The following is a 16,936-nucleotide window of genomic DNA, read 5'->3' as shown; positions in this document are numbered from 1 at the left end:
TTTTACTTGCCGAACTCTTTATTTAGTGGAGCATTGAACCTTTGACTGTCGTGTAAATTAAAAATATGTTATCTCAAAAACTAAGAAAGAGAGAGGGATGGAAGTATCATTATATTTTTAGAACTGTTTGAACTACAGAGAATCAATTCTTTTTGTCTTAGTATCATATTAACATGAGAATTGATGTGAATTTTGTTGTATTAATTAGCATGTGTTTGCTGAGACCCTGAGAGTCTAATTAATAAATTCCTTAAAATTTTTTTAATTCTTTTTTTTTTTAAGATTTATTTACTTTATTTGAAAGGCAGAGTCACAGAGAGGCAGAGGCAGAGAGAGAGAGATCTTCCATCTGCTGGTTCACTCCCCAGATGGCTGCAACAGCCGGAGCTGAAGCCAGGAGCTTCTTCCGGGGTCTCCCACGCAGGTGCAGGGGCCCAAGAACTTGGGCCATCCTCTACTGCTTTCCCAGGCCATAGCAGAGAGCTGGATTGGAAGTCGAGCAGCTGAGACTTGAACCAGCACCCATAAGGGATGCTGGCACTGCAGGTGGCAGCTTTACCTGCTACGCCACAGCACTGGCCCCAAATTCCTTAAAATTGGGAAAAAAAAAATAAAGTACATTACTTTGCCCAATGCAATGGAGTTTGTTTTACTTTAGTTAAAGAATCAGCAAACATTTTCTATAAAGGGCTAGGCAGTAAATATTTTATGCTTTGCTGGCCACATTAATTGTCTGTCACATATTATTCTTGTTTTTTCTTTAAAGGACTTTTAAAAATCTAAGCTCATTCTTAGCCCTTGGGCTATATAGAAACAGCACAAGACCTGCATTTGGCTTTGCACCATTGTAAAGTCTGTCTTTAGTTTACATAGTAAGAAAAATCATTGTCAGATTTTAGGCAGTTGGAGTTACACATCAAGATTTTATATTCAAAATGAACCTGAAGGAATCGAGCAAGGGATAAGGCAGAAGATAGTTATCAGCTATTGTCTGATGTAAGACTCCCAGATTTTTGGCCTTATCAACTGGAACCATTCATTGATAAATGGAAGGATGGGATAAAACTGTTCTGGAAGAGAAAATAGAAGTTCTGTTTTTAATATGTTAGATTTTAGATTTCTTTGAGATTCCTAAATTGAAATGTCAATTAGAGTTTATGGGAGAGTCCATGACAGTTTATCTGTCTATGAAACACATGAGGATTAAAGATCAGCTATTAAATACAACTAAAGGGACTCACAGGCTAAGAAGAATTTCCTGAATTGAAAAGGAGGAACTAAGAACTTTTCTCAATAAACTAAAAGCAGATAGAGGTTTAAAACAAAGCACAATACATTTGGGGAATGGGAAGCACCTGAGTTTTTTTTGTTTGTTTGTTTTTTGTTTTTTTTTTATTCCAGTAAAAAAAGAAGTGATTGGTAAGGGCCAGATCAAGAAGAACTAGTGCACTCTGCCACAAAGTTCAGAATTTATTCTGAAGTCAGTGAGAATTCTGTGGTGAAATTAGAACTAGGGAAATATACTTTTGATAACTTGTTTCAAAGGTAAGATAAAGAAAGATGGATTTGAAGATTGGCAAAACTATAGGCAGGGAAACCAAGGAGGAAGCTATTGTAATAGCCTAGGCAAAAGATGATAGAGGTCTAACTCAAGTCTCCTTGGTGGATATTCCAGAGCATGGTACTGTTTTTTGTTTGTTTGTTTGTTTGTTTAATTTTTTGACAGGCAGAGTGGACAGTGAGAGAGAGAGACAGAGAGAAAGGTCTTCCTTTGCCATTGGTTCACCCTCCAATGGCCGCCGCGGCCGGTGCGCTGTGGCCGGCGCACCGCGCTGATCCGATGGCAGGATCCAGGAGCCAGGTGCTTTTCCTGGTCTCCCATGGGGTGCAGGGCCCAAGCACCTGGGCCATCCTCCACTGCACTCCCTGGCCACAGCAGAGAGCTGGCCTGGAAGAGGGGCAACCGGGACAGAATCCGGCGCCCCAACCAGGACTAGAACCCGGTGTGCCGGCAGGCTAGGCGGAGGATTAGCCTAGTGAGCTGCGGCGCCGGCAATGGTACTGTTTTAACATCTACTTAATGAAACAACTTTAACAAAACAATTGGTGTCTAATCACAAAAAGCAGTAAAGGAGAACTAAGCATATCAAACATGACTCAGGTTTTTGGGTTTTTTTTGTTTTATTTTGGATATCAGAAGATGCAAGGAATACAAGATTATGTGTGCTTGCTTTTTCATTTCATTTTGAATGTTGGTAGCATTACCGGTGTGATAGTCACTTGAAGACTTACAGTAGTCGGATTCATGGTTCTGGATACAAACAAGCATTTGGCCTGCAGATAATTAAATGGGCAGGCCACCAACATGAAATTCCAGTTGTCCGTAGCTTCTCAGCATGGGTTAAGGAAAATAAATAGTTAAAAAAAATTTCTGAGGCAATAGTTTCAAGCTGAAGTATGAGCACACATTGAACTTAGTGAACACAACAATTGCAAAAAAGAAAAATTAAGTCTTTAAAAATTTTTTAAACAACCATTTTTAAATATTTATTTATTTGAAGTCAGAGTTACAGAGACAGAAAGAGATCTTCCAGCTACTGGCTCACTCCCCAAACGGCTGCAACAGCCAGGGCTGGGCCAGGCCAAAGACAGGATCCTGGAGCTCCATCTGGGTCTCCCACTTGGGTAGCATCAGGTACCAGCCTGAGTACTTGGTCCATCTCCCACTGCTTACCAGCACTCATATGGGATGCCACCATTACTAAGTGGCAGCTTAACCTTTTGTGCTACAGTGCTGGCCCCTTAAAATTTTTACTTTTTAAACCAAAGGTTTTGACCGGCGCCGCGGCTCACTAGGCTAATCCTCTGCCTTGCGACGCTGGCACACCGGGTTCTAGTCCCGGTCGGGGCGCCGGATTCTGTCCCGGTTGCCCCTCTTCCAGGCCAGCTCTCTGCTGTGGCCAGGGAGTGCAGTGGAGGATGGCCCAGGTGCTTGGGCCCTGCACCCCATGGGAGACCAGGAAAAGCACCTGGCTCCTGCCATCAGATCAGCACAGCGCGCCGGCCGCGGCGGCCATTGGAGGGTGAACCAATGGCAAAGGAAGACCTTTCTCTCTGTCTCTCTCTCTCACTGTCCACTCTGCCTGTCAAAAAAAAAAAAAAAAAAACAAAGGCTTTTCTTTATGGTAAATTTGAAAATTGAATATATGATTTACTTTTTTCTTTTTTAAGATTGAAGAATTGGAAGAAAAACTTAATGATGCACTTCACCAGAAGCAGCTACTAACATTGAGATTAGATAGCCAATTAACTTTTCAGCAGAAGGATGCCAGGTAAGAAAAACTTTAAAAAGTAACTGTATTTATCTAACAATTAGCCGGCGCCACGGCTCACTAGGCTAATCCTCCGCCTAGCGGCGCCGGCACACCGGGTTCTAGTCCCGGTCGGGGCGCCGGATTCTGTCCCGGTTGCCCCTCTTCCAAGCCAGCCCTCTGCTGTGGCCAGGGAGTGCAGTGGAGGATGGCCCAGGTGCTTGGGCCCTGCACCCCATGGGAGACCAGGAAAAGCACCTGGCTCCTGGCTCCTGCCATCGGATCAGCGCGGTGCGCCGGCCGCAGCGCGCCGGCCGCGGCGGCCATTGGAGGGTGAACCAACGGCAAAGGAAGACCTTTCTCTCTGTCTCTCTCTCTCACTGTCCACTCTGCCTGTCAAAAAAAAAAAAAAAAAAAAAAAGTAACTGTATTTATCTAACAATTAAAGTAGCTTCATTACCTGTTTATGCATAATGTTATAAACTAAAATAGAGAGGTTTCAAATTTAAGATAAAAGTTATTTTCACATCCAGGCCATAATAATATATTATTTGATAGAGTACACAAAATGTAAAAAGTCAGAATTCAACATCCTTTCAGCAAGTCATTGATAAGTAAAAAAACGTTGGTCAATAGAAGTAAAGCAGAAAGTGACAAGGAGGCGCTCTAAATTCACCACTACTTAACTTGCTATCTGGATTAACTTTTCTTCATTTACCTTATAAAACATACTGAGTCTCGTGGTACATTGAACTTTCTCTTAGCTTCCACATTATGCCTGTATACTTTCTCCAGCTCAGCTGGAGTCCATTGTTTACTTTCAAATACACCTATGCCAAGTTCCTTTTTATATTTATGTATTTAATTAAAACTACACTTGATCTTAGCCAAAAGGCCGAGAAACGATTAGTTTAATTAAAGCTTAATAAACAGTGAACTATAAATACAAAAAGATGTGCTGTTTCTTTAAAAACTATCAATGGATTCTTTGAGACAGATTCAAGAAAACTAAGTGATTTAAAAATCATCAAATTAGGCCGGCGACGCGGCTCACTAGGCTAATCCTCCGTCTGCAGCGCCAGCACCCCAGGTTCTAGTCCCAGTTGGGGCACCGGATTCTGTCCCGGTTGCCCCTCTTCCAGGCCAGCTCTCTGCTATGGCCCGGGAGTGCAGTGGAGGATGGCCCAAGTGCTTGGGCCCTGCACCCGCATGGGAGACCAGGAGAAGCACCTAGCTCCTGGCTTCAGATTGGCGCAGCACATTAGTCGTAGTGGCCGTTTTGGGGGTGAACCAACGGAAAGGAAGACCTTTCTCTCTGTCTCTCTTACTAACTCTGCCTGTCAAAAAAAAAATCATCAAATTAAGTGTAAACAAGTAGATTTGAAGATTGTGAACTAAAAAATCAAATCTATTAGAACTGTCTTCTCAGATCTTCCTATGTGTCTTTCAAGTTCCTCTGCCATTTTAAAGAAATTGTGTTTGGAAATTATGACCAAAACTTGTATTAGTCAGCATTTCATCACTATGATGTAATATCTAACAGGGTAATTATGAAGGGAGGGAGGTTTATTTCAGTGTATGATTGGGTTGGCCACATGGGTCTTGTCACCTAGGGAGGCCAGAGTGTGGCAGCAGTGGAATGTGTGCAGGGTAGTGATCATTTAGCGAGCGAGGAAGCAGAGAACAGCAGCTGGTCCTGAGTCTGGTGCTTATAACTAACCTTCTCTAGAGAACTACCTTCCAAAAATAAGCCCCCAGTGACTTAAGGACCTCCCATTAGGACCACCCTGTAGGCACCATAATTGGATTAAGACTCTACTGCCTTAGTACATCAGTCCTTGACTTTGAGGCTTAACTATCTGCATGAGTTTAGGAGCCATGTTATATTCAAACCATAGCAAACATTTATCCATAAAGAAAGCATACCTCTCTAAGTTAAAAATCAGTACTGTAATTAACAATGTGTCAAGAATGTTTGTTTCTGTGTCTTAGTGGTAAACATGTCAAGTAGGTATCTTTTTCTCATGTCAAGATTTCACTACTGGGGCCAGCATTGTGACACAGAGGGTTAAACTGCCACCTACAATGCCAACATCCCATAGGAGCCTTGGTTCAGTTTCTTGCTGCTCTACTTCCAATCCAAATCCCTGCTAATGTGCCTGGGAAAGCAGCAGAGGATGACCCAAGTACCTGGGCCCCTGCCACCCATGTGGAAGAACCTAGTGGAGATCCAGGCTTCTGGTTTCATCCTGGCCCAGTTCTGGCCATTGTGACCATTTGGGGTGTGAACTAGCAGATGGAAAATCTCTCAGGCTGGCGCTGCAGCTTAATAGGCTAATCCTCCGCCTGCAGCACCATCACACCGGGTTATAGTCCCGGTTGCTCCTCTTCCAGGCCAGCTCTCTGCTGTGGCCCAGGAGTGCAGTGGAGGATGGCCCAAGTGCTTGGGCCCTGTACCTGCATGGGAGACCAGGAGAAGCACTTGCCTCCTGGCTTCGGATCGGCGCAGCGCCGGCCGCAGTTCACCGGCCACAGTGGCCATTGTGGGGTGAATCAACGGCAAAGGAAGACCTTTCTCACTGTCCACTCTGCCTGTCCAAAAAAAGAAAAAGAAAAAGAAAATATCTCTCTCTCCAACTCTGTCTTTTCAAATAAATAAGTCTTTAAAAAAAGAAAAGAATAGCAACTCCTGGCTCCTGATTTTGGCTTGGCCTAGCCCTGGCCGTTGTAGCAGATGGAAGATCTTGCTGTCTTCCTTTGTCTCTCCCTCTCTTTCTCTCTCTCTAACTCTGACTTTCAAATAAATAAATAAACCTTTGAAACAAATTACCTAGGGGCCGGAGCTGCAGTGTAGCAGGTTAAACCACTTGCCTGTAACACCAGCATCCCATATGGGTGTGGGTTCAAGACCCAGTTGCTCCACTTCTGATCCAGCTCCCTGTTAATGTACCTGGGAAAGCATCAGAAGATGGTCCAACTTTTAGGGCCCCTGCACCCACAAGAAAGAACAAGTGGAAGCTCCTGGCTCCTGGCTTCAGCCAGGCCCAGCCCTGGCTAGTACAACAATTTGGGGAGTGAACCAGCGGATGGAGGATCTCCTCTCTCTCTCTCTCCCTCTCCCTCTCCCTCTCCCTCTCCTTCTCTCCCTCCCTTTCTCTCTCTCTCTCTCTCTCTCTCTCTCTCTCTGTAACTGAATTTCAAATAAATAAGTAAATATTTTAAAAATTACCTGGCCAATTATTAGCTGTTGTCACATTGAATCAGTGGATCTTAAACTTTAGTATCTATCAGAAACACTCAAAGAACTTGTTAAAAAAGATTACTGGGTCCCACTCTCAGAAGTTCTGATTTGGGTGAGTCCTGAGGTTTGCATTTCTGCCAGCTTCCTGAGTTGCTGATGTTGCTGGTCCAGGACAACACTTTGAGAACCACTACCTTTGATTATAGGTGTGCTGTAATGTTTTAGACATTTCATCAGATTGAGTAATGCTGCTGAGAGAACAGTTAGGAGGCTGTTGGAATAATGCTGTCACTGGGTGATGGTGGTAAAAAGTGTTAGGTTCCGAATATATTTTGAAAGTAGAGTTGATAGTTTGTCTTTACAGATTAAGTGTGGGATTTAAGAGAAAATGGGGGCCAGCGCTGTGGCATTGTTGGTAAAGCTGCTGCCTGCAGTGCTGGCATACCGTATGGGCACCTGTTCAAGTTCTGGCTGCTCCACTTCCGATCCAGCTCTCTGCTATGACCTGGGAAAGCAGTAGAAGATGGCCCAAGTCCTTGGGCCCCTGCACCCACATGGGAGACCTGGAAGAAGCTCCTGGCTCCTGGCTTTGGATCAGTGCAGCTCTGGCCTTGCAGCCATCTGGGGAGTGAATGAGAGGATGGAAGATCTCTCCCTCTCTCCTCTGCCTCTCTTTAACTCTACCTTTCAAATAAATAAATAAATCTTTTTTAAAAAGTGAAAATGAAGAGTCAAGGATTGCACTAATATTTTTGGCTTGAATTACTGAAAAAACTGGAGTGTTGTTAACTAAGGTAGGAGAAACCACAGTAGAAAGGGTTTGTGAGTCAAGACCAGGAGTTCCATTTGAGATGTGTTAAATTAGAGCTGTCTTAAAAATCTATCCTGAGATGTTGGGCCGGCGCCGCGGCTCACTAGGCTAATCCTCCGCCTAGCGGCGCCGGCACCCCAGGTTCTAGTCCCGGTTGGGGCGCCGGATTCTGTCCCGGTTGCCCCTCTTCCAGACCAGCTCTCTGCTGTGGCCTGGGAGTGCAGTGGAGGATGGCCCAGGTGCTTGGGCCCTGCACCCCATGGGGACCAGGAAAAGCACCTGGCTCCTGGCTCCTGCCATCGGATCAGCGCGGTGCGCCGGCCGCAGCGCGCCGGCCGTGGCGGCCATTGGAGGGTGAACCAACGGCAAAGGAAGACCTTTCTCTCTCTGTCTCTCTCTCTCACTGTCCACTCTGCCTGTCAAAAAAAAAAAAAAAAGAAAAAAAAAGAAATCTATCCTGAGATGTGAAAAGTTGCACCTGAAGTACAAATCAGGGAGTCAGTAGGATGTGGACAATATTTAAGTTATGAGGCTGGATGAATTACCTAAGGAAGTGACAGAGAAGAGGAGTAGATATGCCAACACTGACACAAAAGAGATTGAGAAGGTGTCAGAGTCAGAGAGGAGAAAGATGAAAAGAGAAAAAAGTTTGGTGCCTTGGAAGACAGTTGAGTCGAAGGAAGGAAAGATCAGTGTATCAAGTGCTGTCATTCTGTCATGGATGAGGAGATCTAAGAATTGATCCTTAGCATTCTGGATGTTATTGATAACTTTTAGATTTCAATAGAGAGGGTAAAAACCTAGTTGGCTGGGGTGGACGGACAAATTGGAGACAGCAAATATAGATAACATTTCAGCTGTTTTTTTTTTTTTTTTTTTACAAAGTGATAAAGTTTATTAAAAAGGTGAGGAAATCACACACACACACACACACACACACACTCACATACTCACATGTGGGCCATGTTCAGGAATAGAGTGGTACAGGAGGGGAAAAGATGAGAGAGAGAGAGAGACAGAGATTTCAGTACCTTGCTCCTCTTTTTGTGTAAGAAGAGAGAGAGCGCGCGCAGAGATGTTTTTCTCCAAAAGGAAAAATAAAGAGGTCAAGAGTTATGTTTCTGTTTATAGTAGTAATAGCACACTTAACCTGTTGATGGGACTGAGATCCTAGGGAAAGGGGGAGATTGGATTAAAATCTTTTGGTAGGCAACTAATAATAGCAATATTGGCTACATGTGGTTCTTTGAGAATGATGAATTTTTGTAGATTACTGTTTTTGTGGCCTCATTGGGTGAGTGAATACTGTGTTAAACAGCTTTTCATTACAACTAAAATACCTGAGAGGTGCCAAGTAGGCAAGAAGCTTATTTGGCTTGTAGTTCAGAGGTTCACAGTCCACAGTGTGATGATTCCATTAGCCTTGCATCTAGCAGAGGCTGGCAATGGTGGAAGCCGGTGTGGGGGAATAGTCACATGACAAGCCAGGAAGCAGAAGAGACAGCGAGTGCACTCGTGTTATGTAACCAAGCCTCTCGTGGGAACTGTCTTCTGAGGCTAAGTATCCAGGAACCTAACTTACTCCTCATGTAGGATCTCTGCCCTTAGTGTGCTGTACATTGAGATTTAATGCTGTAACTAGTACTCAAACAGTATTGTTCACTTTGTGTTTCTATGTGGGTGCAAACTGTTGAAATCTTTACTTAATGTATGCTAAACTGATCTTCTGTATATAAAGAGAATTGAAAATGAATCTTGATGTGAATGGAAGGGGGGAGGGAGAGAAAAGGGTTGCGGGTGGGAGGGAAGTTATGGGGGGGAAGCCATTGTAATCCATAAGCTGTACATTGGAAATTTATATTCATTAAATAAAAGTTAAAAAAAAGAAATAAAATATTTTAACCAAAAAAAACAAAAACAAAAAAAAAGAACTCCCACTAGGCCTCTCTCAGATACCATAATTCAATCAAGCCTGCTTTAATCCACTAATATTAACCCATTAACCATTAACGTAGGGCTTTGATTTAAACATCTGCATAAGCCAAATCCTGTTGAAACCATAACAGATACTTTATGGTAGTTCACTGTTGCCATCTTCAAGAGATATTCCTTGATGTACAAGAATAAATGAAAAATGAAAATTAATAAGTAGAGTCTGGAACAGATGAATGAAAGTTAAGTTAAACTTTATGCAGAAGTAATATATGATTTTATAATTTGAATTTTAAAAATTATTTAAGATATCAGTTTTCTGTGTATGTGCCTACACATTTAATAATTTTTATGAAATTGTCACTTGATATTTAACTGGTTAAGTAAGTAAACATTTAAGTGGAGCCAAAAATACTATTGGACTTCTTATTTCCTAATTTTGTTACTGTAAGTAGAGAACTGTGAGAAAATATTTTTAATGGTTGCCATAAATTCCCTCCTAATATAGAAAATATCAAGAACTAATGAAACAAGAAATGGAAACCATTTTAGTGAGACAGAAACAGCTAGAAGAGACAAATATTCAGCTACGAGAGAAAGCTGGAGATATTCGTCGAAACCTGCGTGACATTGAATTAACAGATGAGCAGTATATGAAGCTAAAAGCTTTTCCTGAAGATCAGCTTTCTATTCCGGAATATGTATCTGTAAGTGTCTTGTTTTACCTAAAAAAAAAAAAAAAAAAAAAGAAGAGAACTGCATACATTTTAGATTAAAATTTGCCATTGATGTAGTAGCCGTTATTTTTTAAGAACCCAACTGACAAATTATTCTGTGGCCGTAATCTAAAGTTATTGAGTGGCATTCATAGCACCAACTTTTAAAGGCTCTTGACCTTTGATCTCCAAAGTCAAGCAATAAATTGGGCTCTGAACTTAATGACTGCATAGTCCATAGAAATGACTTATCTTATCATAAGCTAGTGGCTTATGCTCTCAAATTGAAACCTTTTGGAGATGAACAACAGATTCGTTGTTTCCAGGGTTTTGTTCGGGATAGTGAGGCAGAGCAAAGCTGATATGTTTATAAAAGGGATATAAGATGCTGAAAAGCTTTATAGGAAGAGATTGGCAAATATTCTTTTTTTAAAATAATTTTCTATTTGACACATAATTGTACATACTTAGTGGGTACAGTGTGATTTGTCAATACATAGTTCAGAATCTTGCAATATTGGTTATATAAATATAAATTCAGGATTAATATGTGTCAGTGTTCTCAGATTGTTTGGTGTCATATCACTTTACACTCAAAAAATTATTCAGGACTCCAAAAAGCTATATCAGTATTTACTATATTAGAAATTAAAACAGAGATTTTTTAAAAAACAGAATGCATAAAAATACAGTCTGTTAAACTTAGGACCAGTGATATCATATATCATCTAGCCATCAGAAAATGCCACTGAAGAATCGTTAGAGAATTGAACAGGTGCCAAAAAGTTCTTAATTAGGAAGATAGTTTTGATCTTCTGAGTTGTTTGAAAGGGTCTCATAATGACAGACAGGGCAGGGAAGTGGGGTCCCCCAACCACAGATAAGAATTGTTGGCTTTGGTGCCAGTACTGTGGTATAGTGGGTTAAGCTGCTGCTTGCAGTGCTGGCATCCCATATGGTGCCAGTTCAAGTCTCAGCTGCTCCACTTCCAATCCAGCTCCCTGCTAATAGGCCTAAGAAAGCAGTGGGGGCCAACCCAAGTACATGGGCCTCTGCACCCATTTGGGAGACCTCGTGAAGCTCTTGGCTTCAGTCTTGCCCAGCTCTGGCTGTTGTGACCATTTGGGGAGTGAATGAGCAGCTGGAAGACTTCTCTCTCTCTCTCTCTCTCTGCCTCTGCCTCTCCCTCTCTGTCACTCTGCCACTCTGCCTTTCAAATAAACAAATAAATTGAAAAAAAAAAAAAAAAAGAAAAGAAAAGAACTGTTGGCTTTTGATATATAGCCATCATTTCTCTCTCTCTTTTTTTTAAAGATTTATTTTATTTCATTTGAAAAGCAGAATTACAGAGAGGCAGAGGCAGAGAGAAAGAAAGGTCTTCCACTGGTTCACTCCCCACATGGTCACAGTGGCTGGAGCTGTGCCAATCCGAAGCCAGGAGGTTCTTCCACATCTCCCATGTGGGTGCAAGGGCCCAAGGACTTAGGCCATCTTCCACTGTATAGCTGTCATTTCACCCTAAGAGGTTTGAATTTTTTTCATCTGTTAAAAGAGTTAATGATACCAATGCCTTTCTATTTCAGTAATTGTGAAGGTTATGGACACGTGTGTAAGATGCTTACTACAGTGTTTAGAATACAATAAACACATAATAAACACTACCATTATTTTTGCTGGAGAAGTAGTTGCTATTCTTGGCTTTCACTGGGATAAGGTTTGCAGATTAGTGATTTCTTATAAAATGAATTGTTATCTTTTTTTGTCCAGCTGTTTATTTTAATAGCTGAAACACAGTTTTCTTCCCAAAATGTACTGACTAAAATAAATATTCCAAGCACTGTCATTTATCCATAGTAATTGCAAAATATCTCACTGGTGACAATTATGCTTATTTTTGATTTGTTAATATTTCTTGTTACATCTCTTGTTTCCACAGATAGTATTACCCCAACTGATTAGTTATATGCATTCATTGCATTGAAGGCTAACCTTAGAACTTGTTTCTTTCCACATATGAGAATACTTCAAAAAGTTTGTAAAAAGATGGAATTAGAAGATGTTTATATTGGTGCAAAAACTTGTGAAATCCGTCGATTTTTTTTTGTAATGTACATTTTCCATGAGCTCTGTGAAGGCGCCTCATTTGCATGGATTTTCAAAATGTATTTCAAACATAAATTTCTTCTAGTTTCATTTTTCCACCATCTTTTTGAAGAAACTATATATGGTACTTTTGCAGCAGATCATACACTGATGAATTTCAGAACGTGTATCTGTACAGTAAATAGTCCTTAATAGCCCTCTCCAAATTTGCTGATGGCTTGTCAGTTTTCTAGGACCTTTTCACATAGAACAGTTTACTGGCTTAGGACAGGAAAAATCCTCTCAGAGAATTATGAATGGGCAGAAAGATCTGAACTGAATGAAAGTAGCGGTTAAAAATAGATCCTTCCTGACTCATCCTCGTTATTCCACACCCTGCAGTGGCAGCAGTAAGTAGAGCTTCACAAGAGCTTGAGAGGAGAATAAAAACAGACTTTATCTCTTCATCAGGTATTTATTGAGTGCTTATCATATAGTTAGGCATTGGCGATTGAGCAATGTAGAAGCAAGACAAAAATTCCCGCCCTCATGAAGCTTTCATTCTCCCTGAGCAATACAGACAATAACTGAAATATAGGAAATGTCTGTTTGTCCTAGGTGCAATGGAGGAAGGGCAGGAGTGAAGACCAGGGAGTATTGCAAGGGCAGGGTGCAATTTTAACTCAGGGTAGTGAAATCCAGGAAGGTGTTACTAGTAAGGCGATATTGATCAGGGACCTAAGGTATATAAGGCATGATCCATGCGTTTGTATGTGGACAACAGCAAGACCTTTGGACACTTGATGTGTTCAAGAAGTTTGCAAGCATATAGTGTAGAGTGAGCAGTAGGGTGGCAATGAGAAGTAAGCAATAAATGAGAGGAATGGCAGACCCTCAGGTTGCTGTCAGTTACTGATCATCTGGTCCTTGAGGTAACTTAACTGAACATTGAGTCTTAATAAAGTATTTACAGTTAGGGTCAATTAATGACTGCTTTAATTTTGTAGAATTTCCTTGTATTGTTGATCACTGAAAACTGCATACTGGCAAATTTTAATTGTAACTTTGATTTATGACTTTTTTCTTTTCTTTTTGAAGATTCGGTTCTATGAGCTAGTGACTCCATTAAGAAAGGAAATATGTGAACTACAAATGAAAAAGAATGATCTGTCAGAAGAATTAAGTACAAACAAAAGCCAACTGAAGCAGCTTACAGAGGTTTGTATAGTTTTGATTGCTGGTAAAAACAAACTCTCAACTTTTTGCTGTAAGGAGTTCAAGATTTGTAATAAGAAATAGAAAAATCAATGGCAGATATTTCCTTACATGTGATGCAAACCCACTGCATAGGTAGCATTCATCTGGATTTCTGGGCCTAGAACCCATGGGTCCTAAGGTAGGGCCTGAGGAACCCACTCAAGGTGAAGCTCAGAGTGCTTGCTGCATTGTAATTAATTAAACCTTTATTTTTAAAAAAATCAATGATAGAAAAATTTAACTAGGGGATGCTGATTGCTATGGTTTCTCATAAATAGTGGGAAACAGATTAAATTGGAAGTAGTCATCCTAAAAATTGGCAAGCCTATGATCTTGAGCTATAATCCATTGTTGAGCATTTTTGTAACTTGTTTTTCATAATCAATTGCTTTTAATTCATAGCAGGGTTCTATTCAAAATTGCTGTGAAAGGACTGAAATGACACATTTGTATATCAGGGTTTGTTTAGTAATTTAAATATCTACATGTAATGTTCTGTCAAGAAATTTAGGTAAGAAATGTAAACCAGAATATGCAGGGACTCTCTTGCAGGTTCCATGAATAAAAAGAAGAGGAGGATCCCTTTGGCTTTTAATTATGGTGACTCATAGGTTCCCATTTACCTTGAACAGCCCCATTATTCCCAATATATAAATATTAATAACACTCCACTCATTTCCAGAAGCACCCCAATGTACATGATAAATTATATGGTCATCATACTTGTAACTCTCATTTATAGAGGGTGGGTTATAGCATTAACCAAATATCCAGAATACTATCCTGCAATTGTAACCTGTTAAGAGAAAAGTGGTTGATTGAGTCTTGCTGTCATGTAGCACTTAGGAATGAGATAGCATTCTTCAAGGATTTTATCGGTCCAGAAGAGAAACACTTAAGGTTATAATTTACAAATAGAGTCTGCTGCAGGTCTTCACAACAGGTTAACCTTGTTCATGATATAAAAGGGAGCTGCAGTCCAACTGCCAGTTATTTTTGCTTCTTCTTCAGATGCAGTTAACTCTCCTAATGCTTGTTCTGAACAGGTATACTAACATTAGCATTAACCCCAGTGATGTGCGTGGTGCTGTGCTACATGCTGACAATAGTAAACACAAGAAAGAATATGTCTGCCCTTCTAGAGTTTAAATTCTAGTAGATTAGAGGTAGAACATTAGAGGATATCCTGATCTGCTCATTTACTGTGTCCTTTAACAAATTGCATCCTGTCAAATGGAGAAAATATTGTTTGTCCATTCATTTCAATGAATTGCCTGTGTTTCTGTTTCAAAGTAAAAATATGATTTTAGCAAAGTTGTGTATACGTATTTCTTTTATGCTTTATTTAAAAAGTTTTTAGCCAATGTATTTTTATCCAGAAATGAATAATTACAATGTATATTTTCAGTGGTGTGCTGCACTATTAATACTGGATAGATTTACTTGTCATCAAGTTAGAGTCAATAACAACATTACAGGCAAAATAAAGGCCTAGCTTCCTTCCTTTCCTTAGAGTAGAAATTTTGTCAATAGGGCAAATGCTAGACAGGCAGACTTGCACCTACTCCCATCCTCTGTTAGTTTGTTTCTTCCTTGCTAATACTTTTATAGAGAATAAAGCATAGATAACTAATAAGGTGTTTGAGTCAGAGTTCCTCAGTTTTTTCTTTATGCACTAATAACTCTTGAGTATGGAAACTATTTGGTTTGTTAAGTCTGTATTAATCAGGGTTCTCCAGAGAAATATAACCAAGAGCCTGTATGTGTGTGTGTGTGTGTGTGTGTGTGGGAGGGAGAAAGAACAAGAAAGAAATGGAGAAAGAGAGAGATTAAAGAAGTTTAGCAAATCTAAAATCTTCAGGGTAGGTTGGCAGGCTGGATATCAGAAAAGAGTTGCAGTTCAAGTCCAAAGGCAGCCTGCCAGCAGAGCTCTTTGCTTTCGAAGGTCAATCTTTATTTATTTATTTATTTTTAAGTCTTCAACTGATTGAGGCCCAACCATCTAATAGAGGATGACATGCTGTACATAAAGTTTGCTGATTTAAATGTTAGTATCATCTGAAAAATACCTTCAGAGGATCACCTCAAATAGTGCTTGATCAAATGTATTATGACTTCCCTAAGTGAACACATAAAAGATGGCACCATAGAATCATTCCATACACAAGTTTATTTCTTAAGGATTTATTACCTCTCAGCTGAGAGTGTAATCTTTTGTTTTAAACCCCTTGCTGGATTTGTTAACAGTGTGAACAAAGAATTATATCACAGTCAGGAAAAAATTAAGCAATATCCTATTGTTTAATAATAGGTACAAGTTAAGAGAATATGGTTGAGACAAAATAGAATTAGTTTTATGTTAAGGCCATCTTTAGAGTTTGGTTCATCTGCTCTGTCAAGGGCCTATTACAGGTCAACTTTCCAAATACGAAAAAAGTAAACAGAATGTTTTTAAAAGATTTCTTTATTTATTTGAAATGCAGAGCAATAGAGAAAGGGGTGGAAAGAGAGATCATCCCCCAAATGCTCGTAACAGACAGGACTGGGCCAAGCCAAAGCAGGAGCTAGGAACTCCCATTTGGGTCTCCCACATGAGTGGCTAGCACCTATGCACTTGGGCTATCCTCTGCTGCCTTCCCAGGCGTGTTAGCAGGAAGCTGAATTGGAAGCAGAACAGTCAGGTCTCAAAAAATGAAGCCAACACCATTAAACAACTTTTTTTTTTTTTTTTTTTTTTTTTTTGACAGGCAGAGTGGACAGTGAGAGAGAGAGACAGAGAGAAAGGTCTTCCTTTGCCGTTGGTTCACCCTCCAATGGCCGCCGTGGCCGGCACGCTGCGGCCAGCGCACCGCGCTGATCCGATGGCGGGAGCCAGGAGCCAGGTGCTTTTCCTGGTCTCCCATGGGGTGCAGGGCCCAAGCACCTGGGCCATCCTCCACTGCACTCCCTGGCCACAGCAGAGGGCTGGCCTGAAAGAGGGGCAACCGGGACAGAATCCGGCGCCCCGACCGGGACTAGAACCCGGTGTGCCGGCGCCGCTAGGCGGAGGATTAGCCTAGTGAGCAGCGGCGCCGGCCCATTAAACAACTTTTATTATTGTTTCATAAAAAGACCTTTATATAAGGCTGTGAAGAACAATAAATATATTTGATATTGCAAATTTTGCTACATATTTATTTTAAGGTTTGTTTTTTGAAATGATTCATTAAATTATTTACTGCTCTAATAGTATTGGAACAATTCAAAGGTACTGGCTTGAGCTTCATCTGGGCAACTTGACAATGGTGTGATAATCTGAGATAATAAAAAACTCAGTCCTATGGATCCCCCGTCTTATAACTTCTCCATCAGCAAAATGGGGGTGGTAATAGTTAATACCTACCTCACATGGTCATTATTATAAAGAATGTAGTGTATTCAGTAAATACAGATTGTGTGTCTATTACATGACAGGCATTATTCTAGGTGCCTGGGATATCTCATTGAACAAAACAGCAAGCCCTGCCCTCATGGAGTTTTAGTTTTAAAAGGGTGTCTATACACATATATTTCAAAAGGGAAGAGAACAATAAACATTACAAATAAG

General features: G+C 40.7%; 1 protein-coding gene across 6 annotated transcripts in view; it reads left to right on the top strand.

Annotated features, from left to right (window-relative positions):
• Positions 1-16,936, top strand: part of PIBF1 (progesterone immunomodulatory binding factor 1) — a 237,684-nt gene that overhangs the window by 7,650 nt on the left and 213,098 nt on the right. For all 6 annotated transcript variants that reach the window (XM_070048728.1, XM_070048727.1, XM_051850615.2 and 3 more), the window contains exons 3-5: positions 3,232-3,332; positions 9,804-10,002; positions 13,192-13,311. In XM_070048728.1, the coding sequence (XP_069904829.1) occupies positions 3,232-3,332; positions 9,804-10,002; positions 13,192-13,311 (420 nt within the window). The remainder of the gene's footprint in view (positions 1-3,231; positions 3,333-9,803; positions 10,003-13,191; positions 13,312-16,936) is intronic.

The sequence above is a fragment of the Oryctolagus cuniculus genome, chromosome 9, assembly GCF_964237555.1.
Source record: "Oryctolagus cuniculus chromosome 9, mOryCun1.1, whole genome shotgun sequence".
In the NCBI taxonomy this organism is placed as follows: Eukaryota; Metazoa; Chordata; class Mammalia; order Lagomorpha; family Leporidae; genus Oryctolagus; species Oryctolagus cuniculus.
This window is presented reverse-complemented; position numbering and strand designations above follow the sequence as displayed.